The sequence below is a fragment of the Neomonachus schauinslandi genome, chromosome 1 (genome assembly GCF_002201575.2).
Source record: "Neomonachus schauinslandi chromosome 1, ASM220157v2, whole genome shotgun sequence".
Taxonomy (NCBI): Eukaryota; Metazoa; Chordata; class Mammalia; order Carnivora; family Phocidae; genus Neomonachus; species Neomonachus schauinslandi.
The window spans coordinates 56795989-56822324 of record NC_058403.1 but is presented as its reverse complement, the minus strand read 5'-3'; the positions used below and the strand labels follow the sequence as shown (position 1 = coordinate 56822324).

At 42.1% G+C, this 26336-nt stretch overlaps 2 protein-coding genes across 2 annotated transcripts in view; both read left to right on the top strand.

Moving 5' to 3' along the window:
- The window catches only part of SLC9C1 (solute carrier family 9 member C1), a 67277-nt gene extending 66826 nt beyond the window's left edge, over window positions 1–451 (top strand). Inside the window, exon 25 of the mRNA XM_021692679.1 lies at window positions 308–451. Coding sequence (XP_021548354.1) covers window positions 308–451 — 144 coding nt within the window. The remainder of the gene's footprint in view (window positions 1–307) is intronic.
- A 14592-nt stretch (window positions 452–15043) lies between these two features.
- Window positions 15044–25186, top strand: GCSAM (germinal center associated signaling and motility). The gene is made up of 6 exons (XM_021692680.1): window positions 15044–15149; window positions 18432–18500; window positions 21138–21182; window positions 22212–22258; window positions 23939–23967; window positions 24869–25186. The coding sequence occupies exons 1-6, from the start codon at window positions 15121–15123 to the stop codon at window positions 25184–25186; spliced, it is 537 nt and encodes a 178-aa protein (XP_021548355.1). The 5' UTR covers window positions 15044–15120.
- Window positions 25187–26336: the final 1150 nt, after the last annotated feature.

Here is a 26336-nt window from a genome sequence, read left to right as displayed (position 1 = left end):
CATAGATAATCTCTCTGGGTGATATTTTAAAGGATCATTAATGATGAACTCTTAATCGTTTTTCTCATTTGTAAGAGAAATGAGCAAAACATTTAAAAATCAATGAAAGTATATGGAATGTTGACTTTCAAAAAACCAACGTATTCAGGTATTTTAAGATATCTATCTAATAGAGACATGTTTACTTTTCATGTAAATTTAGATATTTACATGATATTTAGAGAGGTCCTGAGATAGTAGCTTACCAGAGAAACATTTATTGTATGATATGTACTCAGAAATTAACTTACATTCTGTCAAACTTCAGGTACAAGGCACTGAAGATTTTACAAAGGTAATGATTGTTCAACCTTTGGTTGATGTGAAAAACTTCAGATGGAACACTAGAAAGTATGTACCTTCGCATAACGCATCTCTTCCAGTATCATGTGAGTTAGAGTTCTTTGAGTAATTGAGACCTAAATTTCCATTTATAAAATTTTATATATTTATAAAATAGCCATATATATATTTGGAAACTATTGAATGCATTCTACCTAGAGTATTGGAAAAGCATTTTAATTGCCATATTTGATATCTGATGGGGAATCCAGATTGAGAATATCCATGTTGTAAGTAGGAATTATTCTACATTTCATCTATAAGAATAAACATACATAATTATCAAAATACCATGGAAAAATTGTTAATGAGGGAATTTTTATTTTTTGAGATTTTATTTATTTATTTTAGAGAGAGCACAGGGGCTGGGATAGGCAGAGGGGTAGGGGGAGAGGGAAAGAGAGAGAATCTCAAACAGACTCCCCACTGAGGGCAAAGCCCAACTCGGGGCTCGATCTTACAACCCTGAGATCATGACCTGAGCCGAAACAAAGATTTGGAGGTTCAATTGACTGAGCAACCCAGGTGTCCCAATGAGACAATTTTTAGCTCTTCCCCCAAATTAACATATTTTATGTAGCCGTAATAATGGAAATACTGTTGTACTATCTGACTGTTCCAATTACCCACAGGCCTGGCTTTCATTCTCAACACGCCTTAACATAAATGTATTCGAGATGATGGGACAATAGATTATTTTTTCTCTCTTTCCAAACTTCCTGCACATTTGTTACGTAATCTTTATAATAAAAGACTTTTAAACCCTTTTTTTAAATGTGACCCTACTTCCCACCAATTGAAATTACCACCAATTTCAGATCATAGGCCCTGAGTGTGAATGATTTGAACCTGGCCTAATGTGACAGTTGAACTAATAGAAACAGAGCTTTGTTCCAATGCTTGAACTAACACAGTCTTTCTTGAACCAGCTGCAAGCAGACTCTATAAAGAAGACCTTCAATTTGACACAAATATTGAGGTAAATTTAAAGCAGTCTTTTTAAAAGTTTTATTTTGGAGAAAAGAGAGTCTGGAATGTACGGAAATTATCAATGTGTTTCTCTTAATCTGAAGGAGTTTACCTGCTAATCATTTTGTAGATATTGATATGAACACTGTCTCTTAGTCCAGGGTATAGTGGAAATTGCATTTATATTTTTAGGTAAATATTGATAAATGACAAAGAAAAACAAAGTTCAGAAGATACCAGGATATTTATTTTTAATCACATGAGCCACCACGCACTACTGGGGTGGCTGGCTAGGGTTGTCATGTACATGAGCCCTCCCACTTCTCTGCCCTGGGCAGAAATTTGGACTGGTCTGAAGCCTTCACTGCTACCTCAACTACGCATCTGGGATCTTCCAACCTGGAGGCAGTTCGCTCAGTTATTCACAATGCCTGTCACAAAGCAGGAGCTCAATAATGAATGTACTCATCTACTCTGCTCCAGGTTAACCTAAGTTATCCAGAAAATCTCATAAATATTGGTTAATTTCATAGTCCCCTATGAACTTGGATACATCACTTAGGGATCTTGGGATCTTCAAAACCCTGGGCCAACTTGGCAACAGTATGAAACACTACAGGGCCCTGGAAATGAAAGTAGGGCACAGAGAAATAGGATGGAAGTACCTCACTACATCTACACCAGCTTGCTTGTAGACTGAATCCTGGGGAGTTCCAGATGAGGTGGAGAATTTATTTTTAAATCTAGTTTGTGCCGAGCTGGTCGTATTACTCCAGGAGGTGCTGATTATAATACCCACAATCTGAGTGATGTCTGCTACAAATACACAAGCCCGAAAATTGTGTCCTTTGTTGTTAAAAATATGTTTTACATCAAGTCCATTTGCTCTATCAGCACTAGATATAAAACTCTGAGAACACACGTTCCTTCTCCCCTGAATCTCTCAACAAGCGTATGTTGCAAGAAAGGTAATTACAGGTTCTGGTGGGGGAAGTTGAAGGTGTTTCTCTCATGTCTGTCCAGTCTTCCCGAGGCCAACACTTTTCTTTAATACCCACTTCCCATCCAGCATAAAGGCAAGAAATTCACCCCCTCCCTAAACATTTTGGAGACTTTCTGGGGATGTTTTTCCTCAACCTTCCCTGGTTGTTCCTTGTTGCCTAGAACTACTGACTCAATGACATAGGGGCTGAGAGTATGGGCTCTGGCATGGGACTCCTGGTTTGCTTCCTGGTTCCATCACTTCTTAGCCATGTGAGCTTGGACAGATTTCGTAACCTATTTAAGCATAATTTTCTACATCTACAAAACTGAGACAGTAACCATATGGACCTCGTATAGTGCTGCCATGCAGATTAAAGAAATGAAAAGTACACTGCTTAGTGTTTGGCACATAACAAACCATCTGTACACATAATTTCCATTATTCTCTTCTAACCCCTTCTTCACATTGTAAACTACTTCTCCAAACTTCTCGTGCTCCCCAGATACTAATTTTGTAAAAAATATGGATATAGGTACCTCCTCTAATTATCCCAAACACAGTTGCTGCTGAAGACTAGGAAGTAACAAAGGGAAATTACAATTTAAAAAATGAAGAAGATGAGGAGAAAACTTAAGATAAAATATTAGATGGCTTCTAGGGGCCACTGGGTAGCCTATCTTCCCCCTTAGCCTGGACGGGCTGCCAAGCTTGTAGCAGTCAGCTTAATAGCGTATTTTGAAGAATGAGGAGGCAGGGAAGCTAATGCTCTCCCTGTACATATTCCCTGAAGTGCTGCTTTTCCATAATTTAAAAAAACCTGATTGCATGAGGTCGTTAATATAGAGAAAGTACTGTGGAAGCGGGAGACATTTCATTAAATGGTAGAAACATCAGCTACTGAGTCTTATAAAGACAATTGTCAAATTGTGTTATTTAGTAAATGCTTTTTCTCCTTGATGTTAGATCCTGGCTATGTTTCTGGGCCAGCTCCCTTCATGCTCCCCCAACCCCTCCTCCCGCCACCACCCCAGAACTGTGGCTTTACCTTCACATAGTATAAAGGCCCATTGCAGCACCCAGCAGCTCTTTACAAAGTGTTTTGGTTCCCAGGATGGGAGTACACAGTGCTGCCATTGCTAGAAGTCCTAGTCCTCAGTTCCTTGCTCCATAGACCAGGTTTGACACCTGCCCTGCTTTATAAATCTAATCTTTATTAACAGTCTCAGAATTTGACTCCTATCTCCTATCTCAATTTCTAGATTCAACAGCCTACAGGGTTACTTGATAGTATCAAGGAAAAAATGGACATCTATACGGTCGCCTAAATAAGACTCAGTGAAAATCTGGTAAGCTGCCTCAGTTTTCCTCAGCACGATCTGGATCACACCTGTCCCTGGAGATACAGGCTGAAGCCAGAAGTTCATGTGCCCTTTGGTGTGACAGTATGAATTATACCCCTTTCTGCTAGTCATTATTTGTGATATGATCACTCTCCACTAGCCTGCTGATTCCTCTAATGATACTATTTCTAAATTCTAATTTGGAAAATTAACTCTAAAATAAGATTCCTTTACCTAGATTTCTGAAATAGACTCATGGTTTCCCTCTCTATTCTGCTACTTAATCTCACATGCAGCACGGTCATTTTTCAGGCTGCCATGTACTACGGAAGATATAAACAAGTAACAAAGATATAAACAGGTAATAAACAATGACTTCAATTTTCAAGAGTTTCTGTTCTAGGTAAGGAGGCAAAACCAATCAGAAGGCAGTTGAATAGCCGTTCGAGATACACTGTGGATAGTGCCAAATGAAGCTCAAGGAATTCAAAACAGAAACAACTGCAGGTCAACATAAACTCTTTGTGGAGAAGGAAGAGGACGTTTGGAATAGGGACACAAGAGACCAAGACTTTTAGGGAAAAATGAGTAGACCAGTGTGGCCTTTGGTTGCTCAAAATGTAGCATCAATGGGGAAGTGTGTGTGTGTGTGTGTGTGTGTGTGTGTGCTTTATATGACTCTGTGTTACATAAAGCATATCACTGGGTTAAAAAATGACCTTCCAATAAATCTTTGTGTCTCCATTTAAAAAATGTTAACTCTTGCATGCTACTTCCTATGACGAAGACCATATTTAAAAATAGATTCAAAGGGTAACAATGAGCTATGAAAAATTATTTTTAAGAATTACTTGTAATACAATCAAAATCTTCACGGGAGAAAAAATGTATACAAAATGATAAGGAAAACACTATGACTCCAATAGGCAAATTTAAGAACAGCCAATTCAGGAAAAAGACGATAACCAGAATAGGGGAGGAAGATAAGAAGTGCCAAGTTAAACAACAATGAAGTATTAACATTGACTTTTTAAAATTAACATTTTTTATTCCATGGTAACATCTATTTTCTTTGAAATATATGAAAATAGAGTGATACTTGTTTTCTTATATTTTGCTGGTAGATGATTAAATGGAATTTGAAACAAAAGTCATAAAAATGCTCATATACTTTGACTCCATGAATTTGCTTCTGGGAATCGATCCAAAAAGAGTAATCCAAAGTAGTAAAGTAGACATATGTACAAACTGTCCTGTGCACCACTATTTCTAATGGCAAAACATTAAAAAGAGTCCCAGTGTCCAATAGTAAGAAAGTATATAATTTCACTACTGACCATCCCTTAGAGGAAATATCATACAACCTTTAAAAAGATTGGGCATATAGTCCGATGTAAAATATAAAAAGGAAGGCAAACCTATACATACAACTTTCTTAACACGAGAAGAGGTCAGGGGCGCCTGGGCGGCTCAGTCAGTTAAGCGTCTGCCTTCGGCTCAGGTCATGATCTCAGGGTCCTGGGATCGAGCCCCGCGTTGGGCTCCCTGCTCAGTGGGGAGCCTGCTTCTCCTCCCTCTGCCTCTCTCCCTGCTTGTGCTCTCTCCCTCTCTCTCAAATAAATAAATAAAATCTTAAAAAACAACAAAAAAAGGGCGCCTGGGTGGCTCAGTTGGTTAAGCGACAGCCTTCGGCTCAGGTCATGATCCTGGAGTCCCAGGATCAAGTCCCATATCAGGTTCTTTGCTCAGCAGGGGGTCTGCTTCTCCCTCTGACCCTCCCCCCCTCATGTGCTCTCTCTCTCTCATTCTCTCTCTCAAATAAATAAATAAAAGCTTAAAAAAAAAAAGAGGCCAGAAAAGATAAACCCAAATGATTCAACCAGGTGTTAGAAAGGTGAGAGTAGGGACAGGTGTGTTTACCTCTTATTTTCCGTGGTTTTATTGCTCTTGTAATGAAAAACATGATTGTAAAACTCCTAAGCATTATTCAAATATAAATAGTCTGGAACTTGTCTGTTCCTTTCTGCCCCCCTTTACACTCAGCCATCCCCGTGTGGTGAAAAGGAGTGGTAGCAGCCAGAGCTGAGATTCCATCTGGGTTTCCCACAGTGGAACGTGCTCCTCCTAATAGGCCATAAACTATCCCTGTCCCGTTCAGCGGGTCCCAGGGGCTTCTCAGACTCGGACCCGTGGTTTAAATCATGCCACCACCACTTTGGGAAAGATGACTGACTCACACTCACCCACTCGGCGCCCTTCCTCTGCCTCAGCAATAATGACCAGGAGGTATTTCTTGTGGGAATGAAAACTGACCGTCTAGTACATCCTGTTCAGGGTTACAAGTCTAAAGCTCTTTTGCATTTGTTTTTCTTTCCCCCTCCCTACTTTTCTATTAGGAATGGTTGACAACACTGTTTTGAAGACTGACGCACATATGGGCACTGCTGTCAAGAGTCGCCTCCTGTTTTTGAAGCACATTTCCCTGCATCAAAAGGAAGCGACATCAAGCTGGATCCTGTATGGATGATCTTGGTGCCACAAGGAAAGATGTCTGGACCTTGCAACCATTCCATCTAAAATATATTTTTTGGAACATTTTCTTGATTTAAAATCTCTTTTATGGTAAATATCTAAAACATCTCAGAAAAATCGTAGAGGAAGTTTTCATTTTAGAGCCAGAAAATAAGCTTGGGCCACCTAGGATAGTTTGCATAGTGCTCTTAGAACACAAATGATTTGATTCACTTTATGAAAAATAAAATGCTATTAAAATGTAGTTCAAATGTTGATCTTAAACCAAGTATTGATTTTTGTCATTCATTGCACTTCACCCATCTTGGAACCACTCAGTGAATAAAATAGTAAAGAATGGAAACTGATTTACACTTAAACAATGTAACTCAGTCCTAAATGAAACTTCCAGTGTCCGTCCATTTTGTTCATCATCTCATTACAACAATGAGCCCAATGCCTGGCACATCTTTTTTTTTTTTTTTGAGAGAGAGACAGAGAGTGAAAGAGAGAGAGAGAGAGAGCTGGGGGCGGGCAGGGAGAGAGAGAGAGAGAATCCCAAGCAGGCTCCACACTCAGCATGGAGCCCAACATGGGGCTTGATCTCACAACCCTGAGATTATGACCTGAGCCAAAATGAAAAGTCAGATGCTCAACCAACTGGGGCACATCATTTTTTAAAATAGTCTTAACCAGGGGCACCTGGGTGGCTCAGTCGGTTAAGCATCCAACTCTTGATTTCGGCTCAGGTCATGATCTCATGGTTATGGGATCAAGCCCTGCATTGGGCTCCATGCTCAGCAGGGAGTCTGCTTAAGATTTTTCTACTCTCTCTCTCCCTCTGCCCCTCCCCCTGCTCTCTCTCTTTCTCTCTTTCTCTCTCAAATAAATAGATAAATCTTTTTTAAAAAACAGTCTTAACCAGTTAAGAGTTATTGCATGCTTTCCGTATGCACGCTTTCCATAGTGTCTAACAAACACTATGCACTTACAGACTGACTTAATCTTCACAAGCATATAAGGCAGTTATTATTATTTCCAATTTACAAATGTGTAAACTAAAAGACTGTGAATAATTTGCCAAATATCTCACAACTAGTAATAGGCAGAACAGAGATTTGGAAACAAGCCCGTGATTAGCTATTATACCATATGTCTCTCCAGTATGGTAAGTCCTAAATAAATATCTGAAAAATTAATAAAAATTTAAATATATGTCTTCAGGACCATGCTTCCACCTGGAGGTTGGAAATCTGAATATTAAATTTTGTCTTCTACAAGTAGTGGTAGGCACATTTTCAGAAGCCAGGTATAGAGACTCCATTCACAAAAGGTCCTTGCGGAGAAAACAATTTGGTTTGTTTATGTTGGGAAAGTCAAATCAAACTACCATCACCTCTCTCCAAAACTGAACTCAACCAGTTTTTATTCTAATGATAATTGACTAGCAGCTGTTTTAGTGTTTGAGGGAACCCCATTAACGAGTACCCTTTTCCTCCTGAGTGCCAATGAAAATTAAAACAAAGGTTTGAGGCAGTTAGAGACTAAACCACCCACACACCCCCACACACACCCACTCATGCACACGCCTTTAGTAGTAACTGAACTGACATAAAGAACTTGGTTGCCTTCTGACCCCCAGAATTGGATGTATTGACCATTGTAGGCATTTATCATTAAGTTTACTGCATAGCTGAGAACAATAAACAATGCAAGATTTGTAAAGTCAAATTCAGTCTTAAAAGAAATCAGGAAGAAAGGGGTGACAAAGAATGCCCAGATTCTGCTTCCAAATTCATCAATAAGCCACTCTACCTCGGCAGAATGAATGAGTTGGTGACAAGCCACGAGTGTTGGGGTAATGGAGAGTAAAGCCCTCAATCCCGAACAAGACACCAGGTGGGGAAGAAGTTCTCCACCAGTAGCTTGTCACTGACGGCGAGCTCAGTAGGCACCAGACGCTCTTCCGAGTGTTTTGCCCTTAGTAGCTCAGGCAATCGTCACAGGAACTTTAGGAAGTGGGTACTATCACTGCCTCATTTTACAGAGGAAATAATGGGATTTAGGGAATTCAGGTAAATTACTCGAAATCACAGCTAGACGTAATGACATCGGTTTTCAAAACCTTTAAGCACATTCAGTATAATTTGTGAAGTAAATTCCCCAGACTTCGTTTTGGAAATCTAAAGCACCGGAGAAGAGGATACACTGCACAAATATTAGTCATGGTCAATTTTTGGCCAGGTTTGTGTTCTGGAGTGTAATCATTTTCACATGGGGAAAGAACCCTGAACAAGGTACTGAGATATGAAGTAAGTCCAGCGCCAGGCATGGTATATACCCACCCATCAGCAGGATCCGGGTGATTGTTGCCCAGGACTCTTCCCTCATCTGAAATAATGTAATGCGCTGACTTTGACCTGAGGAGGACGCTTAGAGCTCACTTACACTTGACTCTACAGCGGAAACCCCTTTATTTGCTTACAAAGCCGAGAATGTCTGCTTTTAAAATTTGTAGATAAAAGGCTTTCCTTGATCCTTTAATTCTTGGATTTCTTTTTAATTTAGCTTTTAACTTTTATGGTGCTTAAGCCCAGTTTGTAATTTTCCCCCCAGATTCTTAATCATGTATGTTCTATGTTAATCTCACTAATGAGAAACCAGAAACATTGCAAATGAAGGAATATTCTTCCCAAGGGTCATTTGTGGCTCAAACAGTGACAGGGAAGTGCTATACTCTCCACCTGCCATTAGATTTGTAAGAGCCCTCTCAGTGAGCTGAGCAAATCCCCATTTTGTTGCCAAATAGTCCTCTTACCATTAAAAATAACCCTCTGTGTTGTTATGATTCCTGGAAAGTCAGCAGAGCTATATGTGAATATCCCTCCACCAGAAAGCAAAATCCCAGGCCCAAAGTTCAGTTAGGGAGGTACTGAAACTCTGCTATTACCTCCTGTTTCAAACCAAGTACACATTAGTGAGGAATATCAGCAATGAATAGCCAGAGTTTCAAACACATAACTAACTCTCTGCACCACAAAGTAAACAGTTGGAAAATTACCCTCAGGAATACCACTCAATAATATCACTCCATGAAGTCTTTACCCTCTCCGTAAGTCCTTTGGGAAGGAAGCAGAATAGGGAAAACTTAGCTAAGCTATTAGATTCCTGACTCTACAAGAACTCTTAAATAAACCAGTTCTTTTCCTACCATAAAATGATCCATAAGGATTTTCCTTTCACATAAATATCTCTCCCAGCTCCCTTCGCTAGCCACAAGAGTCTACAAAGGAGTAAGCTAGAGCCAGATTTATCCCATCCAGTTCTTTGAGACCGAAGAAGCTCGAAGAATCACTCTTATCTGAAAGCTCTCTAACCTGCCTTAGCAGCTGAAGCCAGCCAGGTGTTTGAAAAGCCACATAAGAATTGGGAAGCATAACACACTCCAAACATGAAAGTATGTTTCAGTCTTTCCAGACATATTGGAGTGTTACAGACCAGAGTTCAAAGCTAAGTTCATCTTTCCACACGTACTTACTGAATAGGGCAATGAATAGACAGAAAGTGTCCACACTTCTTTTGAACTCAGATTCTAGCTCTCTTTCTTATTAAGGGGTGTCCTTGAGCAAGTCACTTGGCTTGTATGAGGCTGGGTGTCCTCATCTCTAAAATAGAGAAAATAGTCTTTATCCCATAGAATTCTTGCATGAGGGATGCCTGGGTGTCTCAGCCGGTCAAGCGTCTGCCTTTGGCCCAGGTAATGATCCCAGAGTCCTGGGATTGAACCCCACATCGGGCTCCCTGCTCAGCGGGGAGTCTGCTTCTCCCTCTGCCTGCCTGTATCTCTCTCTCTCTCTCTCTCTCTCTCTGACAAATAAATAAAATCTTAAAAAAAAAAAGAATTCTTGCATGAACAAATGAGAAATTATATCTAAAACATTTAAACAGTGCATGGATTATAGGAAGTTCTCAACAAATAGTTATTTTGATATTAGCCTATGATCTTGAGATACAGGAAAACAGTGTTTGCATTTGTCATCAAGTGTCTGCAATAATGCCAAAGGATAGGAAAGTAAATTTGAAGATTTCAACTCAAACTTCCACTGATTTCACCATCATCTGTTTACAAAGATCCAGGCTTCTATTTCCACTTCAATTCCTATAGTTTCTCATGTATTAGGCACTGGGGTCAGCACTGAGGAGGGTAAAAAGGCGGGTCTGATTCAAAAATTTGTTATTTTGGCTTCTTTTTGTGGGGATGAGTGCTGCTATACTTCCATTTGTGAAGTGGAGGTAGATTATTTAGTCCAGAGTCATTTTCACAGCAATAAATGTGTGTATTTTCTATCCATGTCCTGCTCTTCCCTGCTACATCACACAATCACAGGAAATTTTCATGATGGGTAGCTAACACTTCTAATCAGCTCAGCTTCTCCATCTAGTGGCCTGAGTAGAAGTGCAGCTTGAAGGTTAAGGAGTGATCCCCAGCAATGGCATATTGATTTCCAACCCTCACCCCTGAGGCACTGACCCTTCGGCTTTGCTCAACACTGGAACTAATTAAGCCACCCATGGGATAGTGTCCGGGCTGTTTGCTCAAACTGTTCCACCCAGAGTCTGGGATATCTTAATTCATACTGATGACGAGTCAGCAATAGTCCTACTCACTGGCTAAATGTCCTTGGCCATTTTGTTTTCTCCATAATACTGAAAAATTATGGTTCCCTTCTGCTGACCTCTAGGTCGGGTGAAAGGTACAGACGCCATTGAGGAGAGGGACTTTTAGATTGAATTGAAATTTTTTTTCGTTTTTTTCCTGAAGGTAATGGGGAAGAGGAAGGTTAGTTATAACAATGTGTCAAGACTACTTCATTTTCTCTCTCTCTCTCTTCCTCTGTCTCTCTCTCTCTCTCACACACACACACCACTTTCTTCATACACAGAATGGCAGACCATTGGCTGTTACCCCAGATTTCTTACACACAGAAAAGAATGCTTTAGATAACTTCGAAGACATTCCCTAAAATGTATTGCAGTTGGTCAGCCTGGGAAAGAAAGTGGTTTTGACAGAGAAGAATGGGAGAAACAGATTAGTGCAGCCCTAGATTTCTTAGACCTGTATTCAGTGGACCCCCCCTAATTTTTTTTGTTAAGAATTTTCTTTCTTACCTCACTGCTTCACTTAATTTGCTGAGGAAAGGGTTTCCTGAATTTTAGATATTCCCCAGGTAAGAAAATCTGCCACCCTAACATCTTTCCTAGAGTTAATTACCCTAGGGATTAATGAAAACATTGGATGGTGGTACTGTTGGAGAAATATAATGAAAAAATCTCCTGCCATCCCAGAAAAATCTTTCCATAAAAGTAGAAGAAAAAAAAGTTTTATTATTTAATAAGCATTGAACCAGAATGCGCAGCAAGCCACAAGTGATTCACTACGGAGATTGTAAAGACCACGGAATTGTGTCCTTTTATATAACCAAGCAGATACAATCCATTGCATGCATTCTTTCAAGATAAACAGTGACTAGTCCTCAAATAAGAGGATTTGATTGCACCACTTGCCACACACAACTTATCCTAAATTCATTTGGTAACATATTTGCTAACTGTCCTTAAAAGAGAACATTTCCTCTTTTTTCCATGGAAGTAGCTTGCAATTTGGAGTCCCCAGGCCAGCTGAATTTCTGCAGCTATTCCCCAGGGGTGGGGGGACAGGGACGTTGGGCACGATCTTCCTTGATGATTACATTTCAAAGAGAAACCTCCCAGATCCTGAAGGAAACATTCCTGGGTTGCTTATTCAACCTTTACAAGATTTACTTGCCCTTCAAAGATAGAAAGAACTTACAAGTTCTCTAATGGAAAAGCTTTAAGAAAAGAGCAGAGAGAAAGTCCGCACCCTCATTTTCAGCAGAGAGAATTAAACTTCTTATCTTTTAAATTTGTATTTGCCCTTAGAGTACTAAAATGTTAGAAATACTCGTGTATTTTGCTTTGAGCCTCCAGTGCTCCTAGACTGGCCTTGCCCTCCTTTCTCTAGTTCCTCCTCACATCAGAATGTTTTCTCCTCCTCTGCAGGGACTGTTGTCTCTCGGCCGGTTGGTAGTGAAGCCCTCCTGGAAATGCTCCACATGGACAGACTGAAGCCTGGGGAGCAGCTAACAAGGGTGGCTGCAGACCTAGTACCCGCCCCATGCTGCTCCTCACTGCGGCAAGTGTGACCTCTGCATTACTCAAGGACAAGCAAGAAAGTAGCTTGCATTTTGTCTTATCTCATTTCAAGGAACCCCATGAGGGCAAGCCTCTATCTGCTTTGCTCCACGTTGAACCCGCAGTGCCCAGCGTATAGTAGGAGTTCAACATATACTTGTTAAAGAAATAAAGAAACGAATGAGTGATCAAACTGGAACCAGCCATCAAATATAAGAATAATACCAAAAATCCATGGTTCCCTGTCCCCAAGTTCATTTCTTTGTTTTTTTAACCTCTTTTTTATCCACTGAGACATAATTTACATAGTAAAATGCACCCTTTTTGGTAGACAGCTATTTAGATTATGAGACACGCATGCAGTCATGTTGCCACCACCACAAGATACAAAAGAACAGAAAAATTCCCTCCTGCCCCTTGAAGGTCAATCCCTCCTCCACCCCCTGCTCCTGGCCACTGCTGATATATTTTCTGTCCCTACCATTTTGCCTTGGGCTGAATGTCATAAAAGGTAGGCTTTAAGTCTGGCTTCTTTCACTTTGCGTGATGCATTTGAGATTCATCTGTGTTGTTGCATGAATTTGTAGTCCACTCCTTTTTATTATCTGTCAGTCTTGGAGGGATGCGACAGTTTGTCTAGCTGGTCACCCCTTGAAAATCATTTGGGTTATTTCCAGGGTTTGAGGAGCAATTCTGAGTAAAGCAGCTATTGCCTGCAGGTTCCTAGAGATCTTATGTTTTATTTCACTTGGGATTGCTAAATTGTATGATGAGGCTATGCTTACCTTTACAAGAAACTACCATGCTGGTTTTCAAAGAGGCTGAACCAGTTTGCATTCCCATCGGCAATGCATGCAGCAAGCCCTGCATTCCCTCATCAGCACTTGGTGTCATCAGTTTTTATGTTGTTTTCAACGTTAGCCATTCTAATAGGTGTAAATAAGACAACCACAGACCCACAATGGCTTTACTTAGGCTAAGTCACCAAAGGGGTGCTTAATACCTAACTAAGTGCAATTTCAATCTCCTCCAGAAATGTAAGTCTTAACTGGTGAGTCGGGAATTTTCTGATCAACATCAGTGATCCTCTTCATCCCGGAAAGGAAGAGGAGGTAATCCACCTAATAAGACCCCCTGTCCATCGTCCCTCTAAAGGAAAGTGACTTTGACTGGAACAATTCTTTCTTCTATTTTGCTAATAACTTTCCTGCCCCACCCTCCTATAAAAACCTTCCATTTTGTACATCTCTCTACTTGCTGGATGGGATGCTGCCCAAGTCTTGAGTCTCTTATAAAGCCAATTAAGTCTTCAAAATCACTTGATTGACCTGTTTTTTAGCAAATGTGTATAAAGGTATTGCATTGTGGTTTGATTTACATTTCCCTAATGACTATGGTATTGGACATTTTTTTCACGTATTTACCATCTATATATTTTCTCTGTTGAAATGTCTGTTCAAATATTTTGGCCATTTTGTTATTGGCTGTTTGTTTGCTTAGTGAGTTTTGAGAGTTCTTTATATATTCTGGATAAAATCTTTTTATCAGATATATGCTTTGTTAATAATTTCTATTGGTCATTGGGTTAACTTGTTTTAACCTTTTTTGGTTTTGTTTTGTTTTGTTTTTTGTTTTTAAAGATTTTATTTATTTTTAATTATTTGACACAGACAGAGTGATAGTGAGAGAGAGCACAAGCAGGGGGAGCAGGAGAGGGAGAAGCAGGCTCTCTGATGAGCAAGCAGCCCGATGCAGGGCTCGATCCCAGGACCCTGGGATCATGACCTGAGCCGAAGGCAGCCGCTTAACCGACTGAGCCACCCAGGCGCCCCTAACCTTTTTTTGCTTTAAAACAAAATTCCCCCTCTGACTTTCCCAAGAATACGAAGTGGTTTAATAAATTTAGGAATCTGAAGTGAAAAACTCCATGGCCTGTCTGTAATTGCAGATGGGGCTTCCCCAGAAGCTCAACGCTCTCCTTGACCAATGGCTTCTGGTTAAGGCTAGTAGCCTGGTTCCCTCAGGAGTTGGGAAGGAAACATTTTCCTCTATTCTGGCTGTCCTAAGAATTAAATTGACATGAAACAAATTAACAGGAGAGAAACAAAAGCTCAATAACATGTCTGTCTCTTGTATGTAAGGGAGAGACTCGGGGAAACTAAGCAATTCCCCCAAAGGGCTGAAGCCATCACCTTAAAAACCACCTTCAGTTAAAGACAAAAGATGTTGGGGATGGAGGGTCCGTTGTGGGAGGAAAAGGCACAGTAAACAAGGGTCATGCTGTTATGCAGATTTAATTGCCTTCTGCATTAGTAAAAGTTTCTAGAGACTTAGAGCTCCCTCTTCCTGATACCCTTACACATGGAGATCTTCCTTGTCAATGCAAAAGTCTCTTACAGTAAGGTAATTTCTACTTGATTTTCAGAGCCTGTTTTGTATCTGAAGTTTCTTTAAAGTAACCAACTTAAAATAATATGCCAAAGAGGCATATCTCTGAGTGGCGAAATTTGCTCCCATTTACGGGCTCTGACATTTTAGGAAGTTGTGCATGCGTGCACCTCAGACTCTCCTCCCCCTGGGGTCCTCCTTCCGCCTCAGGGAGGTACTCTTCTCCTTTCAGCTCTCTGGCACTGGTGGCCAGAGCAACACACAGTAAGTCAGGAGCTGCCCCCTTTAGAGCACCAGGCTGGCTGAGGGGAAGTCACCAGGAGAACTGAGAGAATGGGGAACTCTCTGCTGAGGGAAAACAGGTGAGTCCAGACTCCCCAGGGGAAAGCAGGGGACGTGGGACAGAGCCATCAAGAAAAAAAAAGAGGTCTTTGGGCAAGGGGAGGGAACAGGGTAAAGAACTGAAAAAAATTAAGTGCCTACTGATGGTCAGACACTAAGTTCAACTCCTTATAGGGCTGGCCTTCTCCCCAGAATCAGAGTGAGCAAGCAGCTGGTGGAGAACCCCCAAAAGGCAGAAGGACTTTATCAAGGGAGGTCAATGCAGTAAACCATGACTTCAAGAAATGGAACAATTTTCTGCGGGCTGGCAGGGGATGGGGCGGGAGGACAGTCTCCTGAGTTCTGAATGCCTGCAAGGAGCTCAAAGACACCACTCCTCTTTTAATTACTATTTTAGTTCAAAATAAATAGCAAGCTCCCAGTGGCAAGAGTGAGGTCTCACCTGGTGCACATTCCCTGCAATGGGTAAGCAGAGGTCCTTAAAATCGGTCAAGAATTTGGCTTACTTTTTCTAGACCTCAGTTTCCTAATAAAATAAATAAAAAGAGGAAATAATAATACAATACCTACCTTGGAAGTTTCTAGTGCGTGTGATGCTAGCACAGTGCCTTACACACAGTAAGGTTCAATAATAATAAGATATTATTTTGGGGGACCATCATCTTCATTAACATCAAAGCAGTCATTGTAAAAATTAGTACCACCCAAAACAAAGAGAATCCCTAGTGAGGTGGTCTAGGGAGAATGAACTCGCTGGGACAAAGAAAGGGGAGGATTTTTAAGGATTACGTTTGGCATCCCGAGTCTCAGTTCCTACCACTGGGAGATAAGACACGGGACTCAAAATGATACCTGCCAAAAAGAGGCTTGGTGAACCCATGGGATGTGTCCTGCCCCTCCTTGAAACCCAGTGTTTTCTGAAACTCCTCCCTGGTTCCTCAGGCCTTGAGCCATCTGCAGCTCGGCCGTGTTATCAGCTTAAAAATCCCTATTCTCATATCTATGTGTGAGTTCCTCAAATGTAGAGACTGTTTCTTAGTCATGTTTGAATTCCTGTTTCTTAGCATTATTTCTGACAAATAGTAGGCACTCAAAAAGAGTTTGATGAATGATTGGAAACGTGAAGAAATCACTGTCTTGAGAAGAAAAATAAAACAAAATACAGATATAATGTGACTGAGAAAGTCATGATTGATGTGACATTTGTAGTTTTTTGGGTTTTTTTTTTTTAGAATTTTGGTGTGAGGGTGAAGGATTAGGACTTTAATACATGTTAGTTGTAGAAACAGTGAAAAATACATGAAGTATAAAGAAAATAAGATGGTAAATCACAGTTATAACTGTTGACAACATTAGATACATCTTCCTTATTTTAATGTCTGTATTTACCAGTCATTTGTCTTTCTTTGTCTGTGAAGAGCCAGTAATGTCTTTTGCCTATTTTTTGTTTTGGATTTTGGTCTACTTTGTTTTACTGATAGTACAAGCTATTCTCAGTTTGAAGAAATCAGCGCTTTCTCATATTACAAAAAATATTTTTTCTAGTCTGTATATCTTGTGCCCTGCCAACTTTTTATGTTTTGTTTACTGTTTCTTAAACCTAATTGAATTAACTCTAGAAAGCTCTTAAGTTTCTACCAGTTTATGCTTAAAATTTTCCCCATCTTAAGATAAGACACATCCACAGTATCATTTTTTTGTTGTTTTATTGCTTTATATGTAGCCCCATATATTCACTATATGGTGTCAAATATGCATACACACACACACACACCCCACCCACCCACACACACATATATATATATATTTTTTTTCAAAATAGTTGATCAGTTGGTTCAGCATCTTCATTTCCAAGCTGATTTAAAATGTTTCCCTTAGTATAATTTTCAAAGGCTTTTATTTCCTGGGATCTGATTTTCAACTTCACCCCTACCTCCCGTTTATCATCCAGTCAGCACAGCCCCACCATGGTTCTCCAGATCAGATTTGTTACAAAAGCCATGGAGATCCACCCCCCCCACACACACACACACTGAGCAGTGTGTCACCTAGTCCTCTACAAGAGGAGCTCAGAGTCTTACTGATTGGTGGTCCTCGGACAAGTTACCTAACATTTTTGGCCTCAGTTTTCTCATTGGTAAAAAATAGAATCATAACATTTATCTCATGGATTTATTCTGAGATTAAATGAAATATAACATATAAAATGTATGTGTTATATACATTTAGTAAGTGGAGTGTGTGTGTGTGTGTGTGTGTGTGTGGAGAGAGAGAGAAGATGAGAGAAAGTAATAAGCATATAGTAAGTAGTACTTAAGGTTTTTTTTAAGATTTTATTTATTTATGGGCGCCTGGGTGGCTCAGTTGGTTAAGCGACTGCCTTTGGCTCAGGTCATCATCCTGGAGTCCCAGGATCGAGTCCCGCATCAGGCTCCCTGCTCGGCAGGGAGTCTGCTTCTCCCTCTGACCCTCCCCCCTCTCATGCTCTCTCTCTCTCTCATTCTCTCTCTCAAATAAATAAATAAAATCTTTTTTTTAAAGATTTTATTTATTTATTTGAGAGAGAGACAGAGAGAGCGAGCACAAGTAGGCAGAGTGGCAGGCAGAGGGAGAGAGGAGAAGCAGGCTCCCCGCCCAGCAGAGTGCCTGATGCAGGGCTCAATCCCAGGACCCCAGGATCATGACTGAGCCAAAGGCAGACGTCCAACCAACTGAGCCACGCAGGTGCCCCAGTAGTAGTTAATTTTTAGTTTCTTTTTCTCTATACTCTCAAATCCCCACAAGTGAAAAAAAAAAGGTTATACAGAAACCCAACCCGCACAAGGAACAGATTTATTTTCTTTCTTTAATCCTTTCTTCTCCTCTTATCCCATGTTCTCTGCCTTGGTGCTGTGAAAGCTGATGACTTACCTGAGACAGGCCAGTACCCTTCTCCATCCCCGTGCACCATCCCGAAGACTGCGCCAAGCGGATAGGCCTCTCCATATGCTGATAGTCTCATGGTCATCATGAGCAATCCCGGCCGCATGGGAACAAATGATTTAGGACCGGTGGTGTGTGGAGTTTGTCAGAGAATGTCGGTGGGTGGGCTGTTGCCACGGTAATGAGGAAGCGTCAGATAAAAGGTTGCCATGTATGTTAAAGAGAAGCTGTGAACAGATCTAAGGGGAACAGGCGGAAGCCGAGGTGATGCCAGGGTGACACACAAATGGCAGAAATGACAAAAGTTGGAAAAATTGGGAATCGAGGAGGGAAGCCCGGAAAGGAAGAACTTAGCTCATTCTTGATATGTTGGGTTTTAGGTGGCAGCAGGACACTCAAGAAATACCCTGGACTCTGAAAAACCAAAGCTTCGAACAGAGAACATCCGGGTGAGAACAAATCCAACAAACCTCCTCCCAGCCTTTGCCCATGAAGAGTAAAGTCTGCTGCCTCTGTTCATTTAGCTCAAGTACCTTTGTGCTCAAGCTCCATCCTGACCATTCCATTTTAAACTCTTTAAGTTTCTATTGCTGAGGTGACTACATCTCCCACATGATCGTTAAAAGGTTTGTGGAGACAGACACTTGCAATTACCCTGATGCTGTTAGACCAAGATTTCCTCACGAACCCTTTCTGACCAGTCCTTTTGAGTGCCAGGGAATCACTCAAATATGGAACTAGGGTCTCAGGGTCCAAGAATTCCAAAGAGTAGCAAAGCCAGTTGTTCTGTGGCCTATAGAGTTATCTGCCCTTTTCCCATGGTTTCAGGAGAAGCTCTTGAAAGAATATCAATTAAATTAAAAAGCAACCACTGAGCCAAAGCTTGTATTAGGAGCTGGACACCCAAAGGTCCCCCAACAGGGATCTGTACTGTATCACTGGGGATATGTCTGGATGGTATTTTTACAGTACATGTCTTCAGGGCAAGCTAAGGATCATCTATTTGGAGGATATCCCTGGACATGTGTTAAAGCATATACTCCAAATAATGAACCAGACCAAAAGGGTCATGGGCATTATAACAAGGGAGAGACTGGGTAGACTAGGGGGCCAGGGAAGCTTTATGTAAGAGACAGGAACCTGGAATTGCTGGCACAGAGTGTGGCGTCCCAGAGATGCATCTGGTCTCCTGCAGAACCTACCCCAAACCAAAACATCCATGCTGAAATGCAAGAATACATGACAGAAAAATTGAGTGGGGGGAATAACAAGCTTGAAAATAGCTTTTGCCCATATTTAACTTTATGTGACCCTTACAACTCCATGAGGCAAGCAGTGTAAGCATCTTCGTTTTACGACAAAGAAACCATGGCTCAAGTTTTCCAAAGATCCTGGTGCCGTCAGTAACTCAAAATCGGCTGTCTTTTCTCATCACCCAAATCTTCTCAGGGAACCCAGTTTCTTAGCACTGGTGAGGTTCAGTGGTTTCCTTCTGGCGTTTCTTCAGCCACAGAAACGGGAGATAGAAACAACGGCTGAAAGTCGCACAAAGAGGGGCCATGCCTTTCAGCCCTCAAACTCTGGGGGTACAGGGATCCCCAGTTGCTGTCAGAACACTCTGCCATGCTGGCGCCCACAGCGTCTCCTCCAGCACCCTTTGCAAGGGAACTCCTTGGGAAGCTCACTTTGGGGGGGATATGTCTAGATGGTATTTTTACAGACCCTTTTAACATAGTGTTACTGGGACATGCAGGGCTTTCACATTCAACTACCTAGGTAGCTGACTATGACTCAAGTTCAGAAAGATGCCCAGCATGATAGACGTCAGCCTGGATGTCTGACTGCAGAACGATCTGCCTGCCTTAAAAGAGATCCCAAGTCCTGTTAATTTACCTGTCCCTTGGGTCAAGGAGGCAGATTTGATGACCTGAGCCAGTTAGAGTTACTCTGTTCTAGGCTACTCGTTCATTTATCAAATATTTATTGAAAATAGATTTACCAGCCACTCTGGCACATGCTGGTGATCTATGCGGGCGATGAACAAAATAAATCTATACGGTCCCCGACTTTATGAATCTCTAGTGTAGGATGTAAACAAATGAACTGTTAAATAACAAAATTCAACCAAGTAAATGGGAAGATCTACTTGTCTTTATTAAATGATTCACGAATCAGCAACACCCCACCTAGTAGGTAGAGAGGCTCTCGAAGGAGTTGTATATAGAAGGAGGGTGGAGAAAAGAAAGTAATTAGCAGAAGAAAAACATAATTCCAGGTGAGGCTACTACTTCCTGAGGGGAAAAGCAAGGTGTCTTATCATGCAGATTATCTCACCTTTTTGTGGGGATGGAGAAGGCCAGGTGACAGATTCAATGGCACAAATTGAAGAATTCCCGGCTGATGGGTTAAGACTACATTGATGGAGGAGGTTGAAACTGCAATTCAATTATGTTTTAAGCACCAGTTCGGGAACTCAGTCCAAGTGACACCATTTTGAGCCAGTGTTGTTTTGGGGTTTTTTTCAACCCAACAATTATAATGTGGTATACATTTATAATTATAGTATAAATAGGAGAAATTCAGAGTACAGTAGAATTCACTATAAATATTGCTTAACCTGTACCAGAAAGAAATTTCTAAAATGTCCACGCACTGATACCGTGATTTCCTGGAGATGACTCTTGTGTGTCCTTCATCATAAGAGGCTAAGTAAATCATTGAAATCAGGGATGAGCAAGCTCTTCTAGGTGACTTGGACACATCTATCATGCTAGAATGACTCCTTCCTCCCAGGATATGAACTGCCCCTTTGGAAATGTGGAGATGATGCCTATCAACAGCAGAAAGTTCCTTCCCCGTTTAGGAGTTGATATGCATCGTCTTCATATTTCCAAAGGGGCAGTTCATGTTCTGGGAGGAAGGAATCATTCTAGCATGATAGATGTGTCCAAGTCGTCTAGAATAAATACTGTGTTGGGGGTTGGGAGAGGAAAAAAGGGTTTTTCACAGAACTGGCAAAGAGGAGTCACCCTAATCAAGCTGCAGAAACCAACATGGTGACTTGTATCATCTCATGGTTATTTTAGATGCTGGGACCGCTATGTTGCCGAAAGGTGTTTCTGCCTTCCGTGGTGAGTGGAGAATTGTTTTCAAGAGTTATTTCCCTGAGTGTGGTTTCAATGTGGTATTTACTGTAAATCACCTGTAACTGCCCACTGTCTGTGGCCACAGGGGAAGCCTGTGACTCCCCAGACTCAGTCATCTGAGAGTCAGTCAGGAAAGTGACAATTAGAGCCTGGTGAGAAACAGGAACAATAGTCTTGATGGTGCTCCTCGAACCAGAAAGCCTCAGAAGCAAGGCTGAAAGTGGCTACAGTAGAGAGAAAGACCACTCCTCACACTGTAAGTGCTAGACTCCGTGTGTGGAAGCACACGTTTCTGGTCCTTGCACAGAAAACTCACAGCCAGGGTGATCATATAAGTCATCTGACACCCTGGGAAGGCGTTGAGAGTGAAAGGCATGCTACAAATAATTTGGGGTCCCTAAGTGACTGATAAGGACATTACCCAGACTCCCTAAGCCAAGTGGGACATATGGTCATGCTGCTTGGCACACATGTCATTGTATCCTGAGATGATAATGAGCTTCCATTATATTTAGACTGTGTTCCTCTGGGGGACTCGGTTCTACAGAGTAGTTACCCCTGGTGCTCACATGGGCCACGTTTGCTTGCTTGCTTGCTTGGAGATCAGAGATCAGCCTTGGGGTTGGAATTGGAAATAACCTTGGCTCCTTATGTCACATGATATAAAAGAAATTGCTATTTTGTTAGAAAAAAAATCCCCAAATATTTACCGATGTCATCACCATAGTTCTCCATTTATAAATAAGTTCTACCTCAACCCATAGAAAAGGGAGAAGGGAGGAGAGAGAGAGAGATACACACACACACATACACACACACACACAAAGGTGGAGATTTCTACTTGGTCTTATCATTCATTTTTCCTTTTATCTATCTTCGTTCTCCTCCACGCTAAAGGAGGTATAACTTTAACAAATGAAAGAGTTAAAGATAAGGTTTTAGAGTCCAGTGTCATTTCCTTTGAGAGTTTCTGAATATTGAAACCACCAATTTTCCTTCCTTTCCTTTTTTCAGGAAAAAAGTACGCATTTGTAAAGCAAAGCCAGATTCCTCAAAGGAGAGTAAGTCATTGCTTTCTCATCTTTTCTACTTTGGATAGACTTACATTTCCACACCGCCCCTTCTCTGTGCTTCCCAAGCTCTTTGGGTGTCATCCTTCCAGTGTAATACTTACGTGTGGATCTGTGTCACTCGTCCAGTTGCTTGTGTCTCTCTCCACGAGACTGAGCTCATCGAAGCAGGAACTGGCTACTGATCTCCGTATCCCTCCGTGAGGTCTGGAGGCCAGACGGGTGAACTGGGAACAATAACTGGAAAGGTGGAGGGTCACAGAGAGCAACGAGGAGGGGCGGGGCCTTGTAGGCAAGCTTAGGATTGGAGTTTTTGTCTTGAGAACTGCAAAACTATTGAGGGGCTTTAAACAAGGGGCTGGTATGATGCCCTTTGCATGAAAAGACACCGCCTGGGTTGCTGTGCAGAGAACACATTGCACTAGCGCCTGGCAAGAGTGGATGCTGGAAGATCACTTAGGGGGTGAGGCAATGGTCTTTGGAGACAGAAGAGGACTGCAGCTAAGGAGAAGAAATTCGAGAAGGAGAGGGTGGTGAATAGCATCACATGCAAGAAAGAGAGAAAGGAAGTATAGGCCTGAGGACAGGCCACTGTATTTCTAAAGAAGAAAAGTGATGGAGTTTTGCCTCTGCCTTCCTGGGTTTAAAGAGCAGAGCCTAATTCATTCACTCTGAGTCTTGCAAACTAGCTCCGTAAAGTGTATGCGTGAAAAATATGACCCTCCCACCCCTAGCGTCACCCCAGGGAATGGTGGGGCCCAGGAAACCCCAATCGCCATCAGAGCAAAACAAGGCGGAGATAAGACCTCTAATGCTAAAACTCACAGATGTTCCTCACAGTGATAATCAGAGATGTCCTAGATGGCCATGGGAATTTATGGAGATGTGAGAATCTGGGATGTCAGTCCTGAGGGAAGGTAAATCCATAATATAATAAATAAGATGGGCTGCAGGGGCACACCCACCTCCTATGTAGGAAGGCATCCTGCGGCTTCCGTGTGAAAGTTCACGTTGGCTTATTCAGCCTGTGTGCTTGCGAGGGGGTAGCGAGTGCGTCCATTTGCCTCTTTGCTGAGTGGCCATAGCCAGTTGCTTTTAAATAAACTGGCTTTTGAAAATCTGGCCAGCTTTTGTGTGTATCTGCTAGCAAATTCAGGAATGGGAATGCTCAATTTAAGAATTTCCTTCCGTCAAGCTCTTCCTGAGCACCAGCCCCCCACTACTATCATCCCCTGTCACCTGCAGTAGACACGACAGTCCTCTTTTTCATCGTGGATCCTCAGGGGCCCTTGTCTGCTTCCTATGCTAGCCTGTGAGCCCCTTGAGGACAGGAACTGTTTCTGATTTTTCTTTGTCTCCACAGTGCCTGGTACAGGGTAGGTATGCAATGAATTTTGTATGAGGGAGGGAGGGGTGGGGGGGAGAGAGGAAATTGTGATTTCCCTTCCAAAACCCCGCCGAATATGTCTCCCTCCACTCAGCCCCAAACAGCTCTGCTGTTTCTTTAGCTGGTCCTGTCATTCCCCAGGGGTGTGTCGCAGGTCAGGATAGCCTGATGGACCACTGTTTGGCTCTCTGACTGCTTATGTCCCAGTGTCCACCCCTCCCCCCCACTCCCCATCCTCTCAAATCTCTCCATGACCTGAGATTGATTGTATTTTCTTTCTCCAGATAAAGGAATGTCATCTGCTCCCATGCAGGTAATGCAAACACCTCTGAACGCTTTTCTGAGAAGCCAGTAGCAATGCAGATGCCCCAGATGGCAGAAGTTGGCTTCCAAGACCCCTTCAAACCTTGATATGAAAGAAAGACTTTAGATGCCAGTGCTTGTCGGCCCAGGGCCCTGTACAGAGCCTGGTGGCAGCAGCATCAGCCACCTCTGTTGTACATCTTACTGAAAGGGGCTAATATATATGGAGCCCTTTGTTGATGCCAGGCAGTGTGCTGAGAGCTTTGCCTGGAGTGTCTCATGTCACTGTTATGGCGACCCTATAAGACTGGCACTATTATTTCCCCTGTTGTACAAATGAGAAAATGGAGAGGCTAAGTGATATTCTTCCCAAGCCAGACGCTGACAAGAAGTCAGGCGCATGATTCAAAACCAAGCCTCAGTCCCAGATCCAAGGTTCTCCCTCTTGTACTTTGCTGCTTTGCTTTTTATCTCTTGAGATTCCACTGCCTGGAAGCTTCTTTTGAGTGGTTTCCCTTTTTAATAATGCAAAAATCTCTAGAATGAGTGGTTAAATATCATAAGCTGTCATGCCAAGGTGGCCTCAGATTGTTCTCTTATATAAAAACGTGCTGCCCTCAGGGTCTGAGACTTGGGAATTATATATATGACTTGGGATAGTCAGGGGTCACTCTGGAACATGGGGCAGAGAAGATATGCCTGGGTAGGCTGAATACTCCGGACAGCATGAGCTGTCTGGATGCCTGGGCTAGTGGTTGGGGTGGGGGCATCCATTAGGAAAAACAGCCAGGGGTTGGAGGAGAGATGGTCATGGAAGACAGATTTTGGCCAGGGTTGGGTCTGTGTTGAGCCTGGAGTATATAAAGGGAATGGCAAGAGGCTCACTCTTGATAAGGTTCTTCTTTGACCAGCAGGACGACGCTGATCAGAGCTCCTCGGAGGATCTCTGCTACACCCTCATTAATCATGGCGTCCTTGGGAGAAGGCTGTCAGGGATCTCCGGTGAGGGGTGCTATGAGAATGTTTCCCCCAAGACCAAGACATCCAGGAAGTCCTTGGGAGAAACCGAGACTTCATACACACTTCTCCGGGTGCCTTCCTCCCCAAGGCATTTGTCTTCCCCAGAAGATGAATATGAACTTGTAGTCCCTAGTAAAATCTCCTTCCACTCCCTGCAACAGCCACATCTACCTCTGCCACCATCGAGGACTCAGGTTTCCTATTTATAATGAAATAGTTGGACCAGCACTTGTCTAATACCAGTAAATAAAAACCGGGGGTGCGGGGCTCTGGTTGAAGCAGGTGTGGGGTCTAGAGCCCTTCAGGCTTACCCCCCTCCACACACACAACAGCCCTTGCTACAGGGGTCTCTGCAGAATCTGGTTTGCCAACCACAGGGCCTCTTAGATCCAGCTCAATATTCATCATCCAAAGACCAACCACCTATCCCGAACACCGCTCTTTGAGAACGAAGTGGCCATCTTTGATTCCAAATGGCTTTGGAAAAGGACCACTTAGCTCAGTGGAGGGAGGGGCTTCTTGGTCCCCTACAGCTATGAGCATCACAAAGGGTCTGCTCCTCTGTCCAGATTCTTCTCCATAAAATGTCCACATGATTGTCTCCTGGAGTCACAAGGAAGCCTTATCCATCGTACTAAGTGTGCCAAGGGGTTCCACTGGTTCCACACGTTTGAAGGCCCAACCCCTCACTCCAAGCCTTCCAGGTGGCAACCTGTGTGTTCCTCTCACCCTGTGCCACTTAGCCGTGTCCTTTGCATAGTGTCCTTTGACTTGTTGACCCTTGTGGTTTTGTTGGTTATGTGAGTTGAATCAGTAAGTTCTACATCAGGTTTTTATATAATTTTTAATATAATTTTAGTCCATATTTTTTAACCTCGTGTTTCTCCCTAGAAATCTTAATAAGAAAATCATAGCATTAGAGAATGGTAGAGTAGAAAGACCTATGGAGACACTCTAATCCCATTATCCTTTTTGCTCAGAGAGAAGTAACGCAATGTACATTGCAAGTTAGTGACAGAACTTTATCCAGAGCCTGATTTCCTGGTTTCCAATTCAGCACTCTTCCAGCATACTACCTAGAAGAGCCTCTACTCAACTGTGTGGTGTGTGTGTGTGGATGAACTAATACGTCATGTATAAAATATGAAAAAAGTCCATATGAGAAAAGTAACACACACACATCCCCACACATATACCCCTTCTCTAATGAGCCTATCTCTGTGTGTTCTGATTATTTTTCCTACTTTTTTCTTCATTATTCCTAGAATTCTATCTATCCCCTAAAACAGAGGTCAGCAAACTGTGACCCGCAGGCCAAATCTGACCTACTGTCTTTTTTTTATATATAAATAAAACATT

Coding starts and splice junctions, on each gene's coding strand:
- GCSAM (XM_021692680.1), top strand. CDS start 15,121: ATGGGGAACTCTCTGCTGAGGGAAAACAG. Junction 18,501..21,137: donor TTCGAACAGAGAACATCCGG/GTGAGAACAAAT, acceptor TGGTTATTTTAG/ATGCTGGGACCGCTATGTTG. Junction 22,259..23,938: donor GCCAGATTCCTCAAAGGAGA/GTAAGTCATTGC, acceptor TTCTTTCTCCAG/ATAAAGGAATGTCATCTGCT.